The sequence below is a fragment of the Anser anser genome, assembly GCF_964211835.1.
Source record: "Anser anser genome assembly, chromosome: 1".
NCBI lineage: Eukaryota > Metazoa > Chordata > Aves > Anseriformes > Anatidae > Anser > Anser anser.
This window is the reverse complement of record NC_139720.1, coordinates 169,529,361-169,544,590: the sequence shown is the minus strand read 5'-3', so window position 1 is coordinate 169,544,590 and position 15,230 is coordinate 169,529,361. Positions and strand designations below refer to the sequence as shown.

At 39.4% G+C, this 15,230-nt stretch overlaps 2 protein-coding genes across 3 annotated transcripts in view; one reads left to right on the top strand and one right to left on the bottom strand.

Annotated features, from left to right (window-relative positions):
- Window positions 1–15,230, bottom strand: part of DIS3 (DIS3 homolog, exosome endoribonuclease and 3'-5' exoribonuclease) — a 29,822-nt gene that overhangs the window by 3,226 nt on the left and 11,366 nt on the right. Inside the window, exons 9-20 of one of the 2 annotated variants that reach the window (XM_083810314.1) lie at window positions 14,241–14,387; window positions 7,860–7,976; window positions 6,946–7,047; window positions 6,257–6,321; window positions 6,081–6,165; window positions 5,351–5,478; window positions 4,803–4,889; window positions 3,764–3,920; window positions 2,395–2,609; window positions 1,796–1,964; window positions 1,209–1,367; window positions 682–804 (exon numbers count right to left, since the gene is read on the bottom strand). In XM_083810314.1, coding sequence (XP_083666440.1) covers window positions 682–804; window positions 1,209–1,367; window positions 1,796–1,964; window positions 2,395–2,609; window positions 3,764–3,920; window positions 4,803–4,889; window positions 5,351–5,478; window positions 6,081–6,165; window positions 6,257–6,321; window positions 6,946–7,047; window positions 7,860–7,976; window positions 14,241–14,387 — 1,554 coding nt within the window. The remainder of the gene's footprint in view (window positions 1–681; window positions 805–1,208; window positions 1,368–1,795; window positions 1,965–2,394; window positions 2,610–3,763; window positions 3,921–4,802; window positions 4,890–5,350; window positions 5,479–6,080; window positions 6,166–6,256; window positions 6,322–6,945; window positions 7,048–7,859; window positions 7,977–14,240; window positions 14,388–15,230) is intronic. The other variant, XM_083810315.1, reaches the window with a different exon arrangement.
- PIBF1 (progesterone immunomodulatory binding factor 1) overlaps window positions 8,054–15,230 on the top strand; it is a 146,674-nt gene continuing 139,497 nt past the window's right edge. The window contains exon 1 of the mRNA XM_083810486.1: window positions 8,054–9,195. The gene's annotated coding sequence lies outside the window, so the exon portion shown is untranslated. The remainder of the gene's footprint in view (window positions 9,196–15,230) is intronic.

Below are 15,230 nucleotides of genomic sequence, written 5' to 3'. Positions count from 1 at the left end.
TCAATACTGCAACCATCTGTTTACCAAGAGTCACATGCAGCTTATATGAAAGTACACAATCTTGTAATGCCATGGAAAACACTCAGCAGGCCTGAGGTATGAGCCCTGGTGAAAACACCTGAGTCCCAGATGCAGTGAGAAGCAGCCAAAGTCAGAAATAGTCTTAAGACCAGACATACACTTAATAGGACATTATAGGTCTTACAACAGTATCAAAAGAGACTTTCATATTGTGGAATTTGTGGTAAGAAAGGACTGCTATTTATGCACCTCCCCATGCTCAATCATGCCGTTTCCCTCTGAGCTACCCGTAGCATAGCTGGGTAGTAGTTTACTAGAGCTAAAAAAAAGTCCTGAGTTTTGGAAGAATTTCAAAGAGGAGATCTGATTACAGAACCATGAAATTTAAGAGATACTATTTCAGTGAATCATCATCTTTCCCATCACTGGAGATACTCCTGATGGGCCAAGAAAGGAAGTTTAATTTAGAACCTTTTATCCTTTTCAACAGTCAGTAAAAAACAGATCTGTGTTTTATTGAGAGTACATAAGAAACAAATCACTACAATCTGCTGATGTGATTTTTTTTTCCTTTTAGGTTAAATTTTACTTTATCCTGACAACATTTTAAGATTACTGAAGGGTAATATGCTGCTATAAATCACAAAGCTTTTGTCTTACCTTTGGTTCTACCAATACCATCCGAATTTTCTGATGCTGGATGTTGGAAGCATCTAACATAATGTTCACTTTAACCTTGTCAAATACATGTAACGTTGTGTCTTCCACAGTAAGTGATGGTACCTAAACGTTAAAATTTTGTATAAATACTTACTGTTTATAATGTGTCTTACATTTTTATATGAATAAGTATTTTTATACATAGTTTTTAATGTGTTCATTTTCATTGACATGTAATGAGTTACGGTGCTGAATGCCCACAGTGTCATGGTACAGGTACTATATTTAATTTCTGTAATAGATATTAATATCTAATAATCCAAGTAAATACCACACATTCCTCTGTCAGGACCATTTGTGTTTAAATTTATGAAGACCACAGCGACACTATTACTACAGATTAATAAACCTGAAATTAGAAAAGCCTCTATTAACTATCTAACCCAACTAGAATAGATTTTAGTCATTCTGCTCAATTACCGAATCAAAAAAAAAAAAAGGCAATTAATAAACGTTACAAAACCTACTTCATTGTTGTAATCAAGTCTTGGTGTTGGTTTATCTTTTTCTTCAAAGAAGACTGTTCCTTCTAACCCATACTTGGGAATCAAAACCACAATTGCATTTTTTCTTACAAATAATATATATGCATCTTCATTCACCACTCCTTTGGTTTTGAAGAACAGCTGTAACAGAAGATACAAGAAAAAAAGCATTAGAACATTCTCTTCTGGATGACAAATACACCAAATTAAAAAGAGTAAAACACTCAAACAAATACAAATTTATACTTAGAGATTATTACTCACCATATATTTAAAAGCTGATTCATATCATTATATTAGCTATTTCTAGTACAACTGCAGTATTAAGCATTCATCATACTTATTAAAAAAAAAACACAAAAAAAGTAAAAAGCATCCTCTAGATGCAACTCTACGTTTTTTCAGTACCAGCAATGTAATGTTGAAGCTTTTCCTCAAATAAACAGCATTCATTCTTAACAATTACTGCACACTTATTGATCTACAAAGAACAACCTGATTATTACTATTCAATATTTCCTCCCTTCCTTTAAGGGCAACGTTCGTGCTCCCACCTCAGAACTACTTACCTGCGTATGGAATGCAACAGATGCTCTCTGTGCATATTGAGCCATTTTATGCCGGTAGTTGAGATTTTTACACAGATCTGATAGTTTATGTTTATCTGTAAGTTCTGGATAAGTACTGTCTGCTCCTATGGCCACTGCCAAAAGTCGATGTACTATAATGTCAGCATACCTGCAACGATGATCAGTGACACGTCAAAACATTTTGTATTAAATTTCTGAATAAATTTGGTTTTTAGAAATCTTACAGATCAAAAAAACTTTGTAATACCGATGGTCTGCTGATATCTCCCTGTATTAATTCAAGATCACATTCCCTTTATTGACCAAAGATATGCTCTGCAGAGAGAAAATAAACTACGTTGTTTTCTTTTTCATCTAAGAAATTCTTTACTACACTCTACCAATACAGCCTGTATTGTTGAGCACTTAAAAGAAATAAATAAAGCTTTATTCTTGGACTAAGAATGATGTTTCACCAATACAAATCTAAAGCTGAACAAATACATTATTTTGTTTTAAATAAATACCACCACCATCTAAAATATTTCTTAACAAATAAATCACCTTTGTCCTCTAAAACTACTGTAAAATAAGTGTACCTTCTAATGGGTGAGGTGAAGTGGGTATAAATAGGTGAGGCTAAACCATAGTGATGAAAATCGCTATCCATTCCAGAACAGAAATAGACAGCTTGCATCATGCAGCGAGTGGTCAAAATTCGCAAGAGTGTATTTAGATATGGGAATGCAGGAGACTCAGCTTTGTCTAATGATTCAGCTAAAGCCTTTGCAGAATCAGTCTTAATTTCCAAATTCTGTAGGAAGGAAAAAAAAAAAAAAAGTCAGATATTACAAGCAAATATTAACAGATCATTATTTGAATTTCAACACTTAAATCCATGCTGATCCTAGCAACTGTAACAAGTATCATACCTGATAAATTCACTAGTGTATACAACTTAATGGAATGACAGTGTTACAAATAAAGCCCCATGCAGTATCCCTTCCTCATTATTATTATTTGTGTTCTATTCAAACAATGAAAAACTAAGTCAGTAGCCTACAAATTCAGAAAAAGCATGAAGTGTTTCTTAGTTCTGTATGGATGCCAATATTAACAAATTTCTCTTGGTTTTATTGTTTTCCATCTCATTACTGGTTATAGGTATATAAAAAACAACTACCAAAAAAGAAGTATTTATAACATACTCAGACTTTCACCCAAGCACCATGTAAGCACTAATCAACCGTCTTTTACTTCGCACACAAATTATTAAAACTTACACTTGGAAAAGTGATTTGTAACATTACTACTTTTTTGTTACCCATGTGCCAGTGACCCTTGATACAGATAGCATGAAAACAATAATGATGCATTTTTACTTTCCAGTCCCACAAGATCAGTGGAATGTTCTTTCCTTCATGTAAACTGCAGACAACAAAGGACGATCTAGAGACCAAATGATGCCTGTACCATCGTAAAGAGACTGCATATTTATTAACAACAGAAACAACAACAAAATATAGCATGCTAATACCCAATTGTGTCGGTTCTTTTGAAGTAATTAAAAGTAAATTTGGTTATTTAAGAGAACTTCTGTCTATGGAAAGCCTTCTGAGTAAAACACTAATTTTACAATCATTTTCAGATTAGAAATGTATGTGATCCAAAGCCAAGAACTGTCTCAAAAATCACGTGTCTTAGAAAGGAGAAACTTTCAGAGCACATAACAGTTAAAAATACAAAAGACAGAGATTTGCTTTCTTTACCCAAGAAAGGTTTTTTTTTGAAAGCAAAGATTTCACCTAGAAGTACAGACACCTTGCTGCAGGTACCAGCAGTTAACAAGTATAGGAAGACATTTATAAAGTACTGTTTTCCAACCCCTACTCTTGGGTAAGTGGCCAACCAGAGAGAAAATGCAGCTTTTTTACCATGGTAATTAAGCAAATTAATTATAAAACTTGCCTTGGACTTTGCTGCTTTCACAAGGATGTCATAATTCGATGGAGGAGGAGCAGGATGTTTCCGGAGCAGGGCGAACTCTGGGAACTCATCATAAATTTTTTGTGCTACAGAGACATTGGCAAGCAACATGAACTCTTCGACCATGGAATTTGTTTCTCTGTCAACACAAAATATTTTGCATTGTTAGAAAAGCATTATTAGGTATTTGTTTTGTGTGTCTAATGAGGAAACATTTCACTATCCTATCAATATTATGTACTAGTATCTAATAAACCAGCATTTTTGAACATACAGTACAAGCAGACAAACATTTTTAAGAGTAAAAACATACCAAATATTTAGTAAAGTTCAAACACTGGGGCAGAAGGAAAAAAAATCAAAATATTCTAAAATAACAAATGAAGAGAAAAACGCTCTTTAAAATAGCATTGCTAACTGAAAAAAAGACCAATAGATGAGCTGCTTCTTCCTAAGAACACTATTCAAACATCATGTGTATGAAGCTTAAAAGCACCATTATTTCACACCATGAAGTCATGACAGTGAACACAACTTGGTGCAGATTTTAGCACAGAAACTACACAGTAGTATGACAGAAAGTAATTAAATAGATGCAGAAACTGCATGAGTAGCTCTGCTTCTAAAACTCCTCAGTAATACTGCTGATATCACTCTGCACATGTGCAATAATAGTTCTATTGTTCAAGTTTCAGTATCCATGACTCCAAATTCTACTTTCTCTCCCTTGTTAGATAGTATCAGTAGAAGAGCTTCAGAGAGGTCAGTGGGATGTAGACAATCCATAACCCAGTGCTCCCTTAAATCAGGAGCAAAGACTTAAGTTCATATACGAAACATTCAGTTCAAAACTTACTTCATAAATAGTGTAGTAAAATACAGATTAACTATCTTTTCTAGGATTATTGACTTGCACTATTATATAAACCTTGTACACTATTAAGTAAATGCTGTTAGTTAAATATACCTTAATCCCATCCCTGCCCCAAATTAAGCAATTGAGGAAAATAAAAAGGCATACTTAAGTTCCTTAGTTTGCAGATCAATAGGATCATGAGTTTCACTGTCCATGTGGAAGCGAACTTCTGGTGAGGAAAGTGTCAAAGCTCTGGAAGACAATTAAGAGGTATTAATGAATTACAGTATAGCGGAAACAGCAGCAGAGTTGCAGGCCTACACAAAGCACCTAGGTTTGTTATGAAAAATATATATAAAAAAAAAAGATTGGAATTAATGTTCAAAATAGCTGAAATTGTGATACTGCCACATATCACAATTAGCTTCCACAATTTCAAATTTAAAATGCTACTCTCCTTTAGTTGTTTGCATAATGACTGTAAGAGAGACATACTGCTGATTCATTTTGCAAAGGAAAAATTAACTCCCCAAGTTTGTGTTTTTTGGGGAACAAAGAACTATTTTTCTGCAAATCAAAATGACAAAACACTTTTCTTTCCAAAGATCTGAACTGGAAAAATGAACACATCATCAACATATAATTTGACAGTTGTAAATAGACAGTAAATAGACAAAAAGGGGATGGAGTAACAGCAACACTGCATGGTTTACCCGTTATCGATTCTCTTCTTCTTCAGAATTTTTGCTAACTTGTTTAGACCACGTAAACTGACAGTAATATCATCATTCATTGTTGCTGAATCAATTCTCATCTGTGCTTCAGCATATGTGAGAGAAGCCTTGAAGAGGTTAAAAGAAAAGACATACATAATTGAACACTGAAAAGAAGAACACATTTCTATCTTGCAGAAACTGCAGTTTGTTGTCAAAGCTGGTTCACAGTAATACAAAACTTTACATTCAACACCTCAATGTATGTCATTTACAAAGACTAAAGGACAAAGCAGGACAGATCTATGGAAGACCCTAAGAAAACTCAAGTGTTTACAGTACTTTTTTAACATATTTTATACATTAAAGGTCTGATTTTACAGAACTGTATCAAACACCTACAGACTCTACTGAATTTAACTAAATGACTAGCTGGTGTATACCAACCATGTCCAATAAATATCAACACATTTATACTTCTTAAACAAAATACCATAACAAAGTAATTGCAGCAAAAACATTGCAGCCTTACACGTTTAGAACAGGGCAGGATATGAGTATTTCCTTTACTTTAGGATTTAAGCATCATTTGCTAATTCAAATAAAGTACATCAATAACAGAAACGAGAAAAAAAAAACACAACTTCAGTATCAAGTCTGTTGATCACTGCTTTTATAAAAAGGTCTACATTTTTTTAAAACAATATATATACACATTCATGGGACTAACCTTGGAATTAATAACACTCTTTGTAAATCTGGTTTTTAGAATTTCAGCGTTATGGTTCATCTCCCATATACATGAAAATGCAAGCCTATGAGAAAGGGGTGGAAAATCTGTTAAAATCCACACGCACACATCTGAAGTTTCTTGTCAGGATTTAAGTATGGATCATGTACATATACCTGTCCACATTTGATCTTAAGGAGCATAAATTGGAACTCAGTAACTCTGGAACCATATCAATCCTCTGCAAAATAATGAATAAAAAGCATGACTAGTCATAAATACTTAATGTTGTAATTTTAACCATAATAAAAGCTTGGAAATAGTTTGATTTTATCACTACAAAAAGCTCAGATTTGTGAAAGAAAGGTTCACTACTTCAAAGGGAACTCATTCCAAGATCTATTTTAGCTATTTGTTGTTTTAATAGCAGTTATTTCTAAGAACCAGGTCTATAGGAAATAAGTTACTACAAATCTAAATGTACAGTTTTAAAGAACACAGACCATAGGAAACAGAGATTTAACTATCATAAGAAAAAAAAAACAATGGGAAGGAGAAAAAACAGGTCACTCCTTTTGCAATTTCAGATCTATATTAAAACAGAAGTCTAGTTTTAGAAAACGTTATTTCTTGCATGAAACAGGAGTTGAAAGGCATATTCTCTATGTAATTGGTTTTAAAAAAAAGAAGTCTTGCTGTGTGGAATGACAGAAAGCAACTTCATTTTGATAGTTATGCAAATTAGGCGCAGCCCAAAGGAGCTTTTCTTGCTTAGTCTAGAGACAGTGGCTCTACTCCTAAGAATTTAAAAAGGAAAGCAATGAAAAATTAATTGTACAAAAAGCTGTCTATATAGAAAACTTACTTTTTCACACAGATACACAGTTGTCCCTCTTTTTGCTGACTCCTCATCCAAAGCATTTCCTGGGCGAATAAAATGACTGACATCTGCAATATGTACACCAACCTTAAGAAAACAAAACAAAACAAAAAAACAACAAGCATCACATTAAACATCTTATGAAACAATTAGGTTTCAACATGAAAGAAACTTTCTCAGGTTTTTATTTACAAGCTAATTTACCCATTTCCTGTTCCCTCCAGCAGCTTCTGTATTTATCAGTAGGTATAGTTAAAAGCTCTTAAATTAAAAAAAAGGAATAGTTGTAGCAATTATGCAAAATAAGGGCATGCATACATTTAGTGGAAAGCTGCATTCATTACCAGTGCAACTCTTCTTGCCTAGGGCCTCAAACAACCTGTTTCATTTTTTTCAAGGCTCATTGCAAATTGTTTTTTGCTTTTCTCTGTTTGCTAGACCTTCAATGTTGACATTCTCTGCTATTACAACTACAAATTAACTTATAACAAAGAAAGCACAACTAGATCAGATATAATGGTGCAGAGAGCTAGTGTTAATCAATCCTGTAGCTTTTTAATGCCTTTTTAATCAGTCCTTAGCTATTACAGCTGTAACTTCGCTCTACTAGCAGTTTCTTATCCTAGCTGCAGATATCCATGTTTACACTTAGCTAAAGCAGTAAATAAATTGTTATTTTCTCCTACTAAATGAGCAGACAGCAGGGTGAATTTAGAAGAGATTCAATTCCCACTTCTGATGGAACGTCTTTTTTTTTATTCCCATCTTACAGTTGTGCAAACACAGTAATTTCTTTCACAACAGATCTTGAGCTTTGCTGGTATTACTCACTATTACCACTACTGCACTGCTTGTAAAATATATAGTAAATGACTAGTTTGACAAAACAAAGAACCCACCTCCAGATTTCCATTTTCCATTTCTCTACAATGTAATGCATCATCAATATCCGTACAACCAGGAGGATCAACACTACAAACACAAAGATGCCTCAAGTCCTCCCTGTATTTCATATCCTGAAGTTAAAAAACAAAACATCTTCCATATCAAAGCAGAAATGATCATTCAAAAGGCGCTTTGTGTAAGATTTTCCAAAGCAACCAAACATTTAAAGAGTGGCTTTTATTTAGCATATGATTTGCAGTATTATTTATCTACAAGATGTAAAAACTATAGTGATTAAAAGAAAAAAAAAAAAGAGACAGAAGATGATCAAGTACTGCAACGTGGTTTTATAGCAAACAGGAGGAGAAAGAATAAAACCACAATGTTTTCATCATCTCAGAATTAGCAGGACCAGGAATCGAGAATTTTTTAAGTGAAATTGTGGCTCTGGTGTCCAGATAAATAAATTGGTTAGAATGACTGCTCTCAAGTAAGGTTACCTGTCCAAGGCTTAGATATCTACGCAGCTGGAAGGAACTGCACACTCTGGAGATATCTACCTTTGTATAGTGGCTACAAAAAGATCTCAGATATGTATGTATCTTTGACTAGACAGCCAACATTATACAAGATCCGTTTGTCAGTTTCCAAGCTCAGAAGAAACGAGTATCGTGGGAGTGTGGCCATGGGGGTCGACAAGCTCCATGGCTGGTGATAACATAAGACTCTTAACGATGAGGCCATCAGGAATGTCAAGAGTTGAGAGGGAACAAAGAAGGGTGATTCAGGAGACGCCTTGCCGTCTCGGGTTGCTTGTTCTCCCGCCGTTAAGGCATGGAAGTTGCTGGGGGGTTGCGGTTGCCGGGCAAAGTTGTTGACCAATGAAGAGTGAGTGGGAAAGTACTGCGGTGGGGTGAATGGTATAAAAAGGGAGCCTGTGTTCAGTGAGGGTTGAAGTTATGCCCTCAATAAGAGAGAGTTGAAGTTGTGTCATCAATAAAGTAGTAGCAGTTACTGATCCTAAAAGAACCCTGGTGTCTGAGTAGTCCTTACGCCACAAATGGTGCCCAAACAGGGACATGAAGAACAGGGACAACCTGAAGAGCAGGGACAAGCTAACAGAACAGGGACAAAAACAAAAAAGGAATGAACAGAGACAAGCTAGCAGAACAGGGACCAGGACAGGAACAGGGACATGGATCGCCTCATGAAGATACGTTCGGCCGAACTCAGCAAACAGCTCTAAGAAGCTCGTATAGAAGTCGCTGGAAATAGGCGCACCGGAGCTGGAAGGAAGCTCAAGCTGGGAGAAGCAGACCCGCACACACAACTGCCCCTCGCTGGCCGAAGGTAAGCAGTTGCGCGGTATGGCGAATCATACGTCCTTAGAAACAAAAAATGTCCCGGTAACCTTACAGCTTGTTCCCGTCATTACGAATCAGACAGTTTATGAACCTGAAACATGGGACCAAACTGAGGTCAAGGTGTGGGACTCTGCTACTAAAAACGACAAGGTTGCGGCGGGATTGCCCGGCACCTGGCGAGCAGTCTGTGAGGCCTTACAGAGCCCCGTGGGGCCACAGTCAGAAACGCGTGGTTTGCCAGACAGGGAGGGAGCTGCGGGCTCGTTCGCTGATCCGCCCTGCTTCGCCATCGCCCCCCCCCCCCCGCTGCTACCGCCAACGCAGGCCTTCGCTGTTACGCCCCCTGGTGACCTGGGCGTTCCTTTCGGTCCAGGCCCTAAAGGCCCTGAAAAGGAGCCGGGTCTGCTTCCCTTCGATCCGGGAGGAATAGGATACATAAGGCCCGAAGGCCGAGTTGCTTAACAACTTAAAGCGAGACATGTTGTTCCCGACTAGCCCTGGAACTCTCCGGCGTTTGTAATCAAGTACGCCAAAGAGTATGTGATAAATGATGATAAAACTAGGCCACTTCAAAGACAATAACACACACAAAATGCACAAACAAAAAAGACCACCCCCAAAACAAAGCAAATGAAAGAATTCCACCCCAAACAAAAACCACTGATGTTCAGAGTTCCCTGATGACCCTTTTCTGTACATTTTAAAGCAACCATTTTCTGTATCTAAAATACTGGGGAGAACTTGAAATTCACTAACAGCATTTAAAACAAGCAATTCTGTAAACATCAACTTCTCTTTCTCTCATTACCTAACTGGATTATACTGGGATATATTCAAATCTCCTCTCCTCAGACTATTGTGTTTATGACATTTGGTTAAAAACCTATCTAGAGAGACCAAAATACAAAAACCTTATGGATGACAAGTGTCTCCTGCTACACAGAAGACAAAAGTTCCCTCATCCTGCCAGGCAGTAGGAGGGGACCTAGGCCAATGAGGGGAAAGGAGGCAGGTTTCTGCTCAGGGTGGTAGGTGAGCCCTGTCCCTGCCCACCTCACCTTCCTATCTACCCTTATATAACAGGTATGAAGCTCTAGAACATGTCAGTCAAAACAATGATGTAGACGAAAGCCCATCCCAGTTGGAGAGGGTGCCTAAGTCAAAGCAACCTACTCCCCACATTGCTACATCTCCTGTCAAGAAAGAAAGAATGGTTATTGTCATGAGGGACTCCCTTCTGAAAGGGACAGAGGGCCCAATATGCCATCCGGACCCAACCCACAGGGAAGTCTGTTGCCTCCCTGGGGCTCGGGTGAGAGACTTCGCTAAGAAAGTCATTTGCCTGGTACAGCCCACTGACTACTACCCGCTACTGATCTTTCAGGCTGGTAATGACGAGGTAGCAAGAAAAGTCCAAGAGCAATCAAAAGGGACTTTAGGGCTTTAGGGTGACTGGTCAAAGGTTCAGGGGCACAGGTTGTGTTTGCCTCTGTCCTTCCGATAGGGGGGATCAATGTTGACAAGCAGACTCGTCACATTAATACATGGCTTCGGTGCAACTGGTGCAACCGGCAGAACTTCGGGTTTTTCGATCACGGGAAGGTCTGCGTGACACCGGGCCTGCTGGCACCAGATGGGATGTGCCTCTCTCAGAGGGGGATAAGGATTTTTGCTCAGCAGTTGGCTGGGCTGATAGATAGGGCTTTAAACTAGAGTTGAAGGGGGAAAAGGATAAAACCATGCACGCTGGTGATAAGCTAAGAGATGGTATGCAAGAATCAGAGGGACTGTGTGCTAGTGAGGTCCTTTGGTTGGCTCCACAAGGTGCCGCGTGCAGGGAGGTGCATTTGAAGTGCTTCCACACAAACACACGCAGTATGAGGAATAAAATGGATGAGCTATAAGTCTTGGCCCAGTCCCACAGCTACGACATCGTCGGCATAAGAAACCTGGTGGGATGAGTCCTGTGGCTGGTGTGTTGCAATAGATGGTTACAGGCTCTTCAAGAGGGACAGGCAGGGTAGGCGATGTATGTGAAGCATGGGCTGGACTGTGTGGAACTTCAAGCTGGCGATGGCAAAGGTGAGAGCCTCTGGGTAAGGATTAAGGGACGAACAAATAAAGGTGATGTCGTTGTGGGAGTCTATTACAGACCACCCGGCCAGGACGGTAACGCTGATGAATTATTCTTTGCAGAACTAAGAGATGCCTTGAGATCAACTCCGCTTGTCCTTATGGGGGATTTCAACTTGCCAGACATCAACTGGGATCACCAAACAGCTGACACAAGCAAGTCCAGGTGGTTCATAAAGCACCTAGATGATAACTTCTTAGTGCAGGTGCTAAGGGAGCCAACTAGGAAAGGCGCCCTCCTAGATCTGTTGCTGGAGAACGGAGAGGGTCTTGTGGGAGACATGGCAATTGGCAGTTGTCTCCGTCATAGTGACCATGAAGTGGTTGAGTTTAAAATTTATGGTGACAGAAAGAAAACTGCCACCAAAACTTCAGCCCTGGATATGGGGAAAGCAGACTTCAGGCTGCTCAGGGAACTAGTCAGCAAGGTCCCCTGGGAAACTGCTTTTAAAGGCATTGGTGTCTATCAGTGCTGGTCAGTCTTTAAGCACTAAAAGCACAAGATCAGGCAATTCCAAAATATTGGAAGTCAGGCAGGCGGGGCAGAAGGCCAGCCTGGCTGACCAGGGATCTTCTACTGGAGCTTATGCAAAAAGAGCTTATGCAAAAAATGAAAATGTATGGCTGCTAGAAGGAGGGTCAGGCGACGAGGAAGGAATACAGGGATGCTGTTCGTGTTTGTAGGGAGAAAATTCGTGTGGCCAAAGCCCAACTAGAGTTGAAGCTGGCCAAGTCTGTGGGAGACAACAAAAAGGTTTTTTTTAGATATGTGAACAGAAAAAGGAGGACCAAAGAAAACATAGGTCCGATACTTGATGGGGAAGAGACACTTGATGTGTCTCCTCACAGACAATGACATAGGCAAAGCAGAGACACTTAATGCCTTCTTCGCCTCTGTCTTCAATACTGATGATGGGCTTCGGGACCCAGGGTGCCCTGAGCTGGAGGACCATGACGGTGGGAATGACAAACTCCCAACCGACCCTGACTGTGTGCAGGATTTGCTGCTCCACCTGGATCCATACAAGTCCATGGGTCCGGATGGGATTCATCCCAGAGTGCTTAAAGAACTGGCTGACGTCACTGTGGGACCTCTCTCAATTATTTTTCAATGATTTTGGGAATCCAGAGAGATCCCAGTAGACTGGAAGCTGGCAAATGTTGTGCCAATTTTCAAGAAGGGTAAGAAAGAAGACCCTAGCAATTACAGGCCTGTCAGTCTCATGGCAGTGCCTAGTAAAATTATGGAGATGATCCTTGAAGTTACTGAAGCACACCTGGGGAATAATGCAGTCATTGGTCCCAGCCAACATGGGTTCATGAGGGGTAGGTCCTGCCTAACAAATTTGATTTCCTTTTATGGTAAGATCACCCATCTAGTCGACCAAAGGAAACCAGCTGATGTGATCTTTTTGGACTTCAGCAAAACTTTTGACATGGTTTCCCATAGGATCCTACTGGACAAAATGTCCAGCATACAGCTAAACAAAAACATCATATGATGGGTGAGCAATTGGCTGATGGGCAGGGCTCAAAGGGTTGTGGTAAATGGGGCCACATCTGGCTGGCGGATGGTCACTAGTGGGGTCCCTCAAGGCTCCATTTTAGGGCCAGTCCTCTTCAATGTTTTTATAAATGATTTGGATGCAGGACTAGAAGGTGTTTTGAGCAAATCTGCCGACAACACCAAACTTGGAGGAGTTGTGGACTCGGATGAGGGTGGAAAGGCCTTGCAGAGAGGTCTGGACAGATTGGAGAGCCGGGTGATCACCAACCACATGAAGCTTAACAAGAGCAAGTGCCGGGTCCTGCACCTGGGACGGGACAACCCTGGCTATACGTACAGACTGGGCGATGAGACGCTGGAGAGCAGCCCCGCAGAGAGGGATCTGGGGGTTGTGGTTGACAGCAAGTAGAATATGAGCCAGCAGTGTGCCCTGGCAGCCAGGAGGTCCAACTGTATCCTGGGGTGCATCAAGCATGGCATTGCTAGTTGGTTGAGGGAAGTGATTGTCCCACTCTACTTTGCACTGGTGCAGCCTCACCTCGAGTACTGTGTGCAGTTCTGGGCACCACACTACAGAAAGGATGTAAAACTGTTGGAGAGTGTTCAGAGGAGGGCAGCTAAGATGGTGAAGGGCCTAGAGGGGAAGACATATGAGGAGCGGCTGAGGTCACTTGGCCTGTTCAGCCTGGAGAAGAGGAGGCTGAGGGGAGACCTCATCGCAGTCTACAGCTTTCTTGCGAGGGGGAGTGGAGGGGCAGGTGCCGACCTATTCTCCTTTATCACCAGTGATAGGACCCGCAGGAATGGTTTCAAGCTGAGGCAGGGGAGATTTAAGCTAGACATCAAGAAGAGGTTCTTCACTGGGAGGGTGGTCACACACTGGAACAGGCTCCCCAGGGAAGTAGTCACTGCACCAAGCCTGTCTGAATTTAAGAAGCGATTGGACTGTGCACTTAGTCACATGGTCTAAACTTTTGGGTAGACCTGTGCGGTGCCAGGAGTTGGACTTGATGATCCTTATGGGTCCCTTCCAACTTGGGATATTCTGTGATTCTATGATTCACAATTATTTGAATTGTAATCTTCCATCCTTGTCAAGGAATTTTGTTTTACATTTTAAATGAAACCTTCTGTAGTAGTAGTGGTAGTTGTGTGGGGTTTTTTTATTATTTAAAATTTTAAAACGTCTATCCCTAACAAACAGTTTTAGCCAAAACACAAAAATCTTGCAGAAGCAGATATTGTTTCCACAGGAAATCAGGATAAAAGTCCAGAAAAAAATGGTTTTAGACAACATTTCTCCTCTATTTTTAGAACATGGGAATACCCGAGACAGTGTTTGATTTGAAGGAGAAGGCACAGTAATTATTGTAATAATTAAAATCCATTACCTTTTCTGTAATGCTCCATGGCATTTTTGGTAGGAAACTAAGGACAGCCTGTGAAAAAGGTTGATGAGGGACATCATGTTCAAGCAAAAGTACTTCTGTCTCAGTCTCTTTATCTCCAGCACTTCCCAAGTTCTTTACAAAATGACCCTGAAAAACAACATACTTTTTTAATACATATACACACACACAAATATATGTATGTACAAATACATACATGCATGAACATCAAGCAATACCATTTGTTCAGAAGTAGTTAAATACTTGAAATGCTCCTAACATGAATACTTCACAATGTATTTTTTTCTAATGGACTCACTCTTTCTAACTCATTTTAAGTAGCACGACCACAATGTAGCATATACTGAAGATGCATAACATGGCAATAGCAGCACATTTCTGTAACTTGCAAACAGGTGTCTGGGCTTATTTAACGATCTAGCTAGCATAAAACAGATTTTTATTTATTATTGGAATAGTTCGTGTATACGATAATGTTTCAAGAAAGCCAAATCTCTGTGACACATTTGCAGCTTTAAGGTATTCATTCCTGCAGATATTGTTTCATTCTCCAGAATTTTTTTAAAGTGTTATTTCCTCTCTTTTAATATACAGCATACATTCACTCTGTAGTAATACCTTAAGCCTATTGTGTCTGCATCTCTGTGACCTGAACAGAATTTGCTTCTTCTTTGCACATGTGATACATGTGTTACGTAGATGAAAGTATGTTTTTTTTCTTTATTTACAAAAAAAAAAAAGCTAATTTTTGTTTGGGTGTGAGCCATATTCAGTATTCACACAAATAATTCCACTCTCCACATAAACCTTTCATGATTATATACTATACTGCTGTTAGACTTGTACACAGCTGTTTATTTTGCCAGGATGACAAACTGCTGAGACTTCGCACACATCTCAAACAACCCTATAGGTCTTCCAGTCCTACTGGGACTTGAACTTGATGGAGTTGATAAAGCTCAGGACACCCAC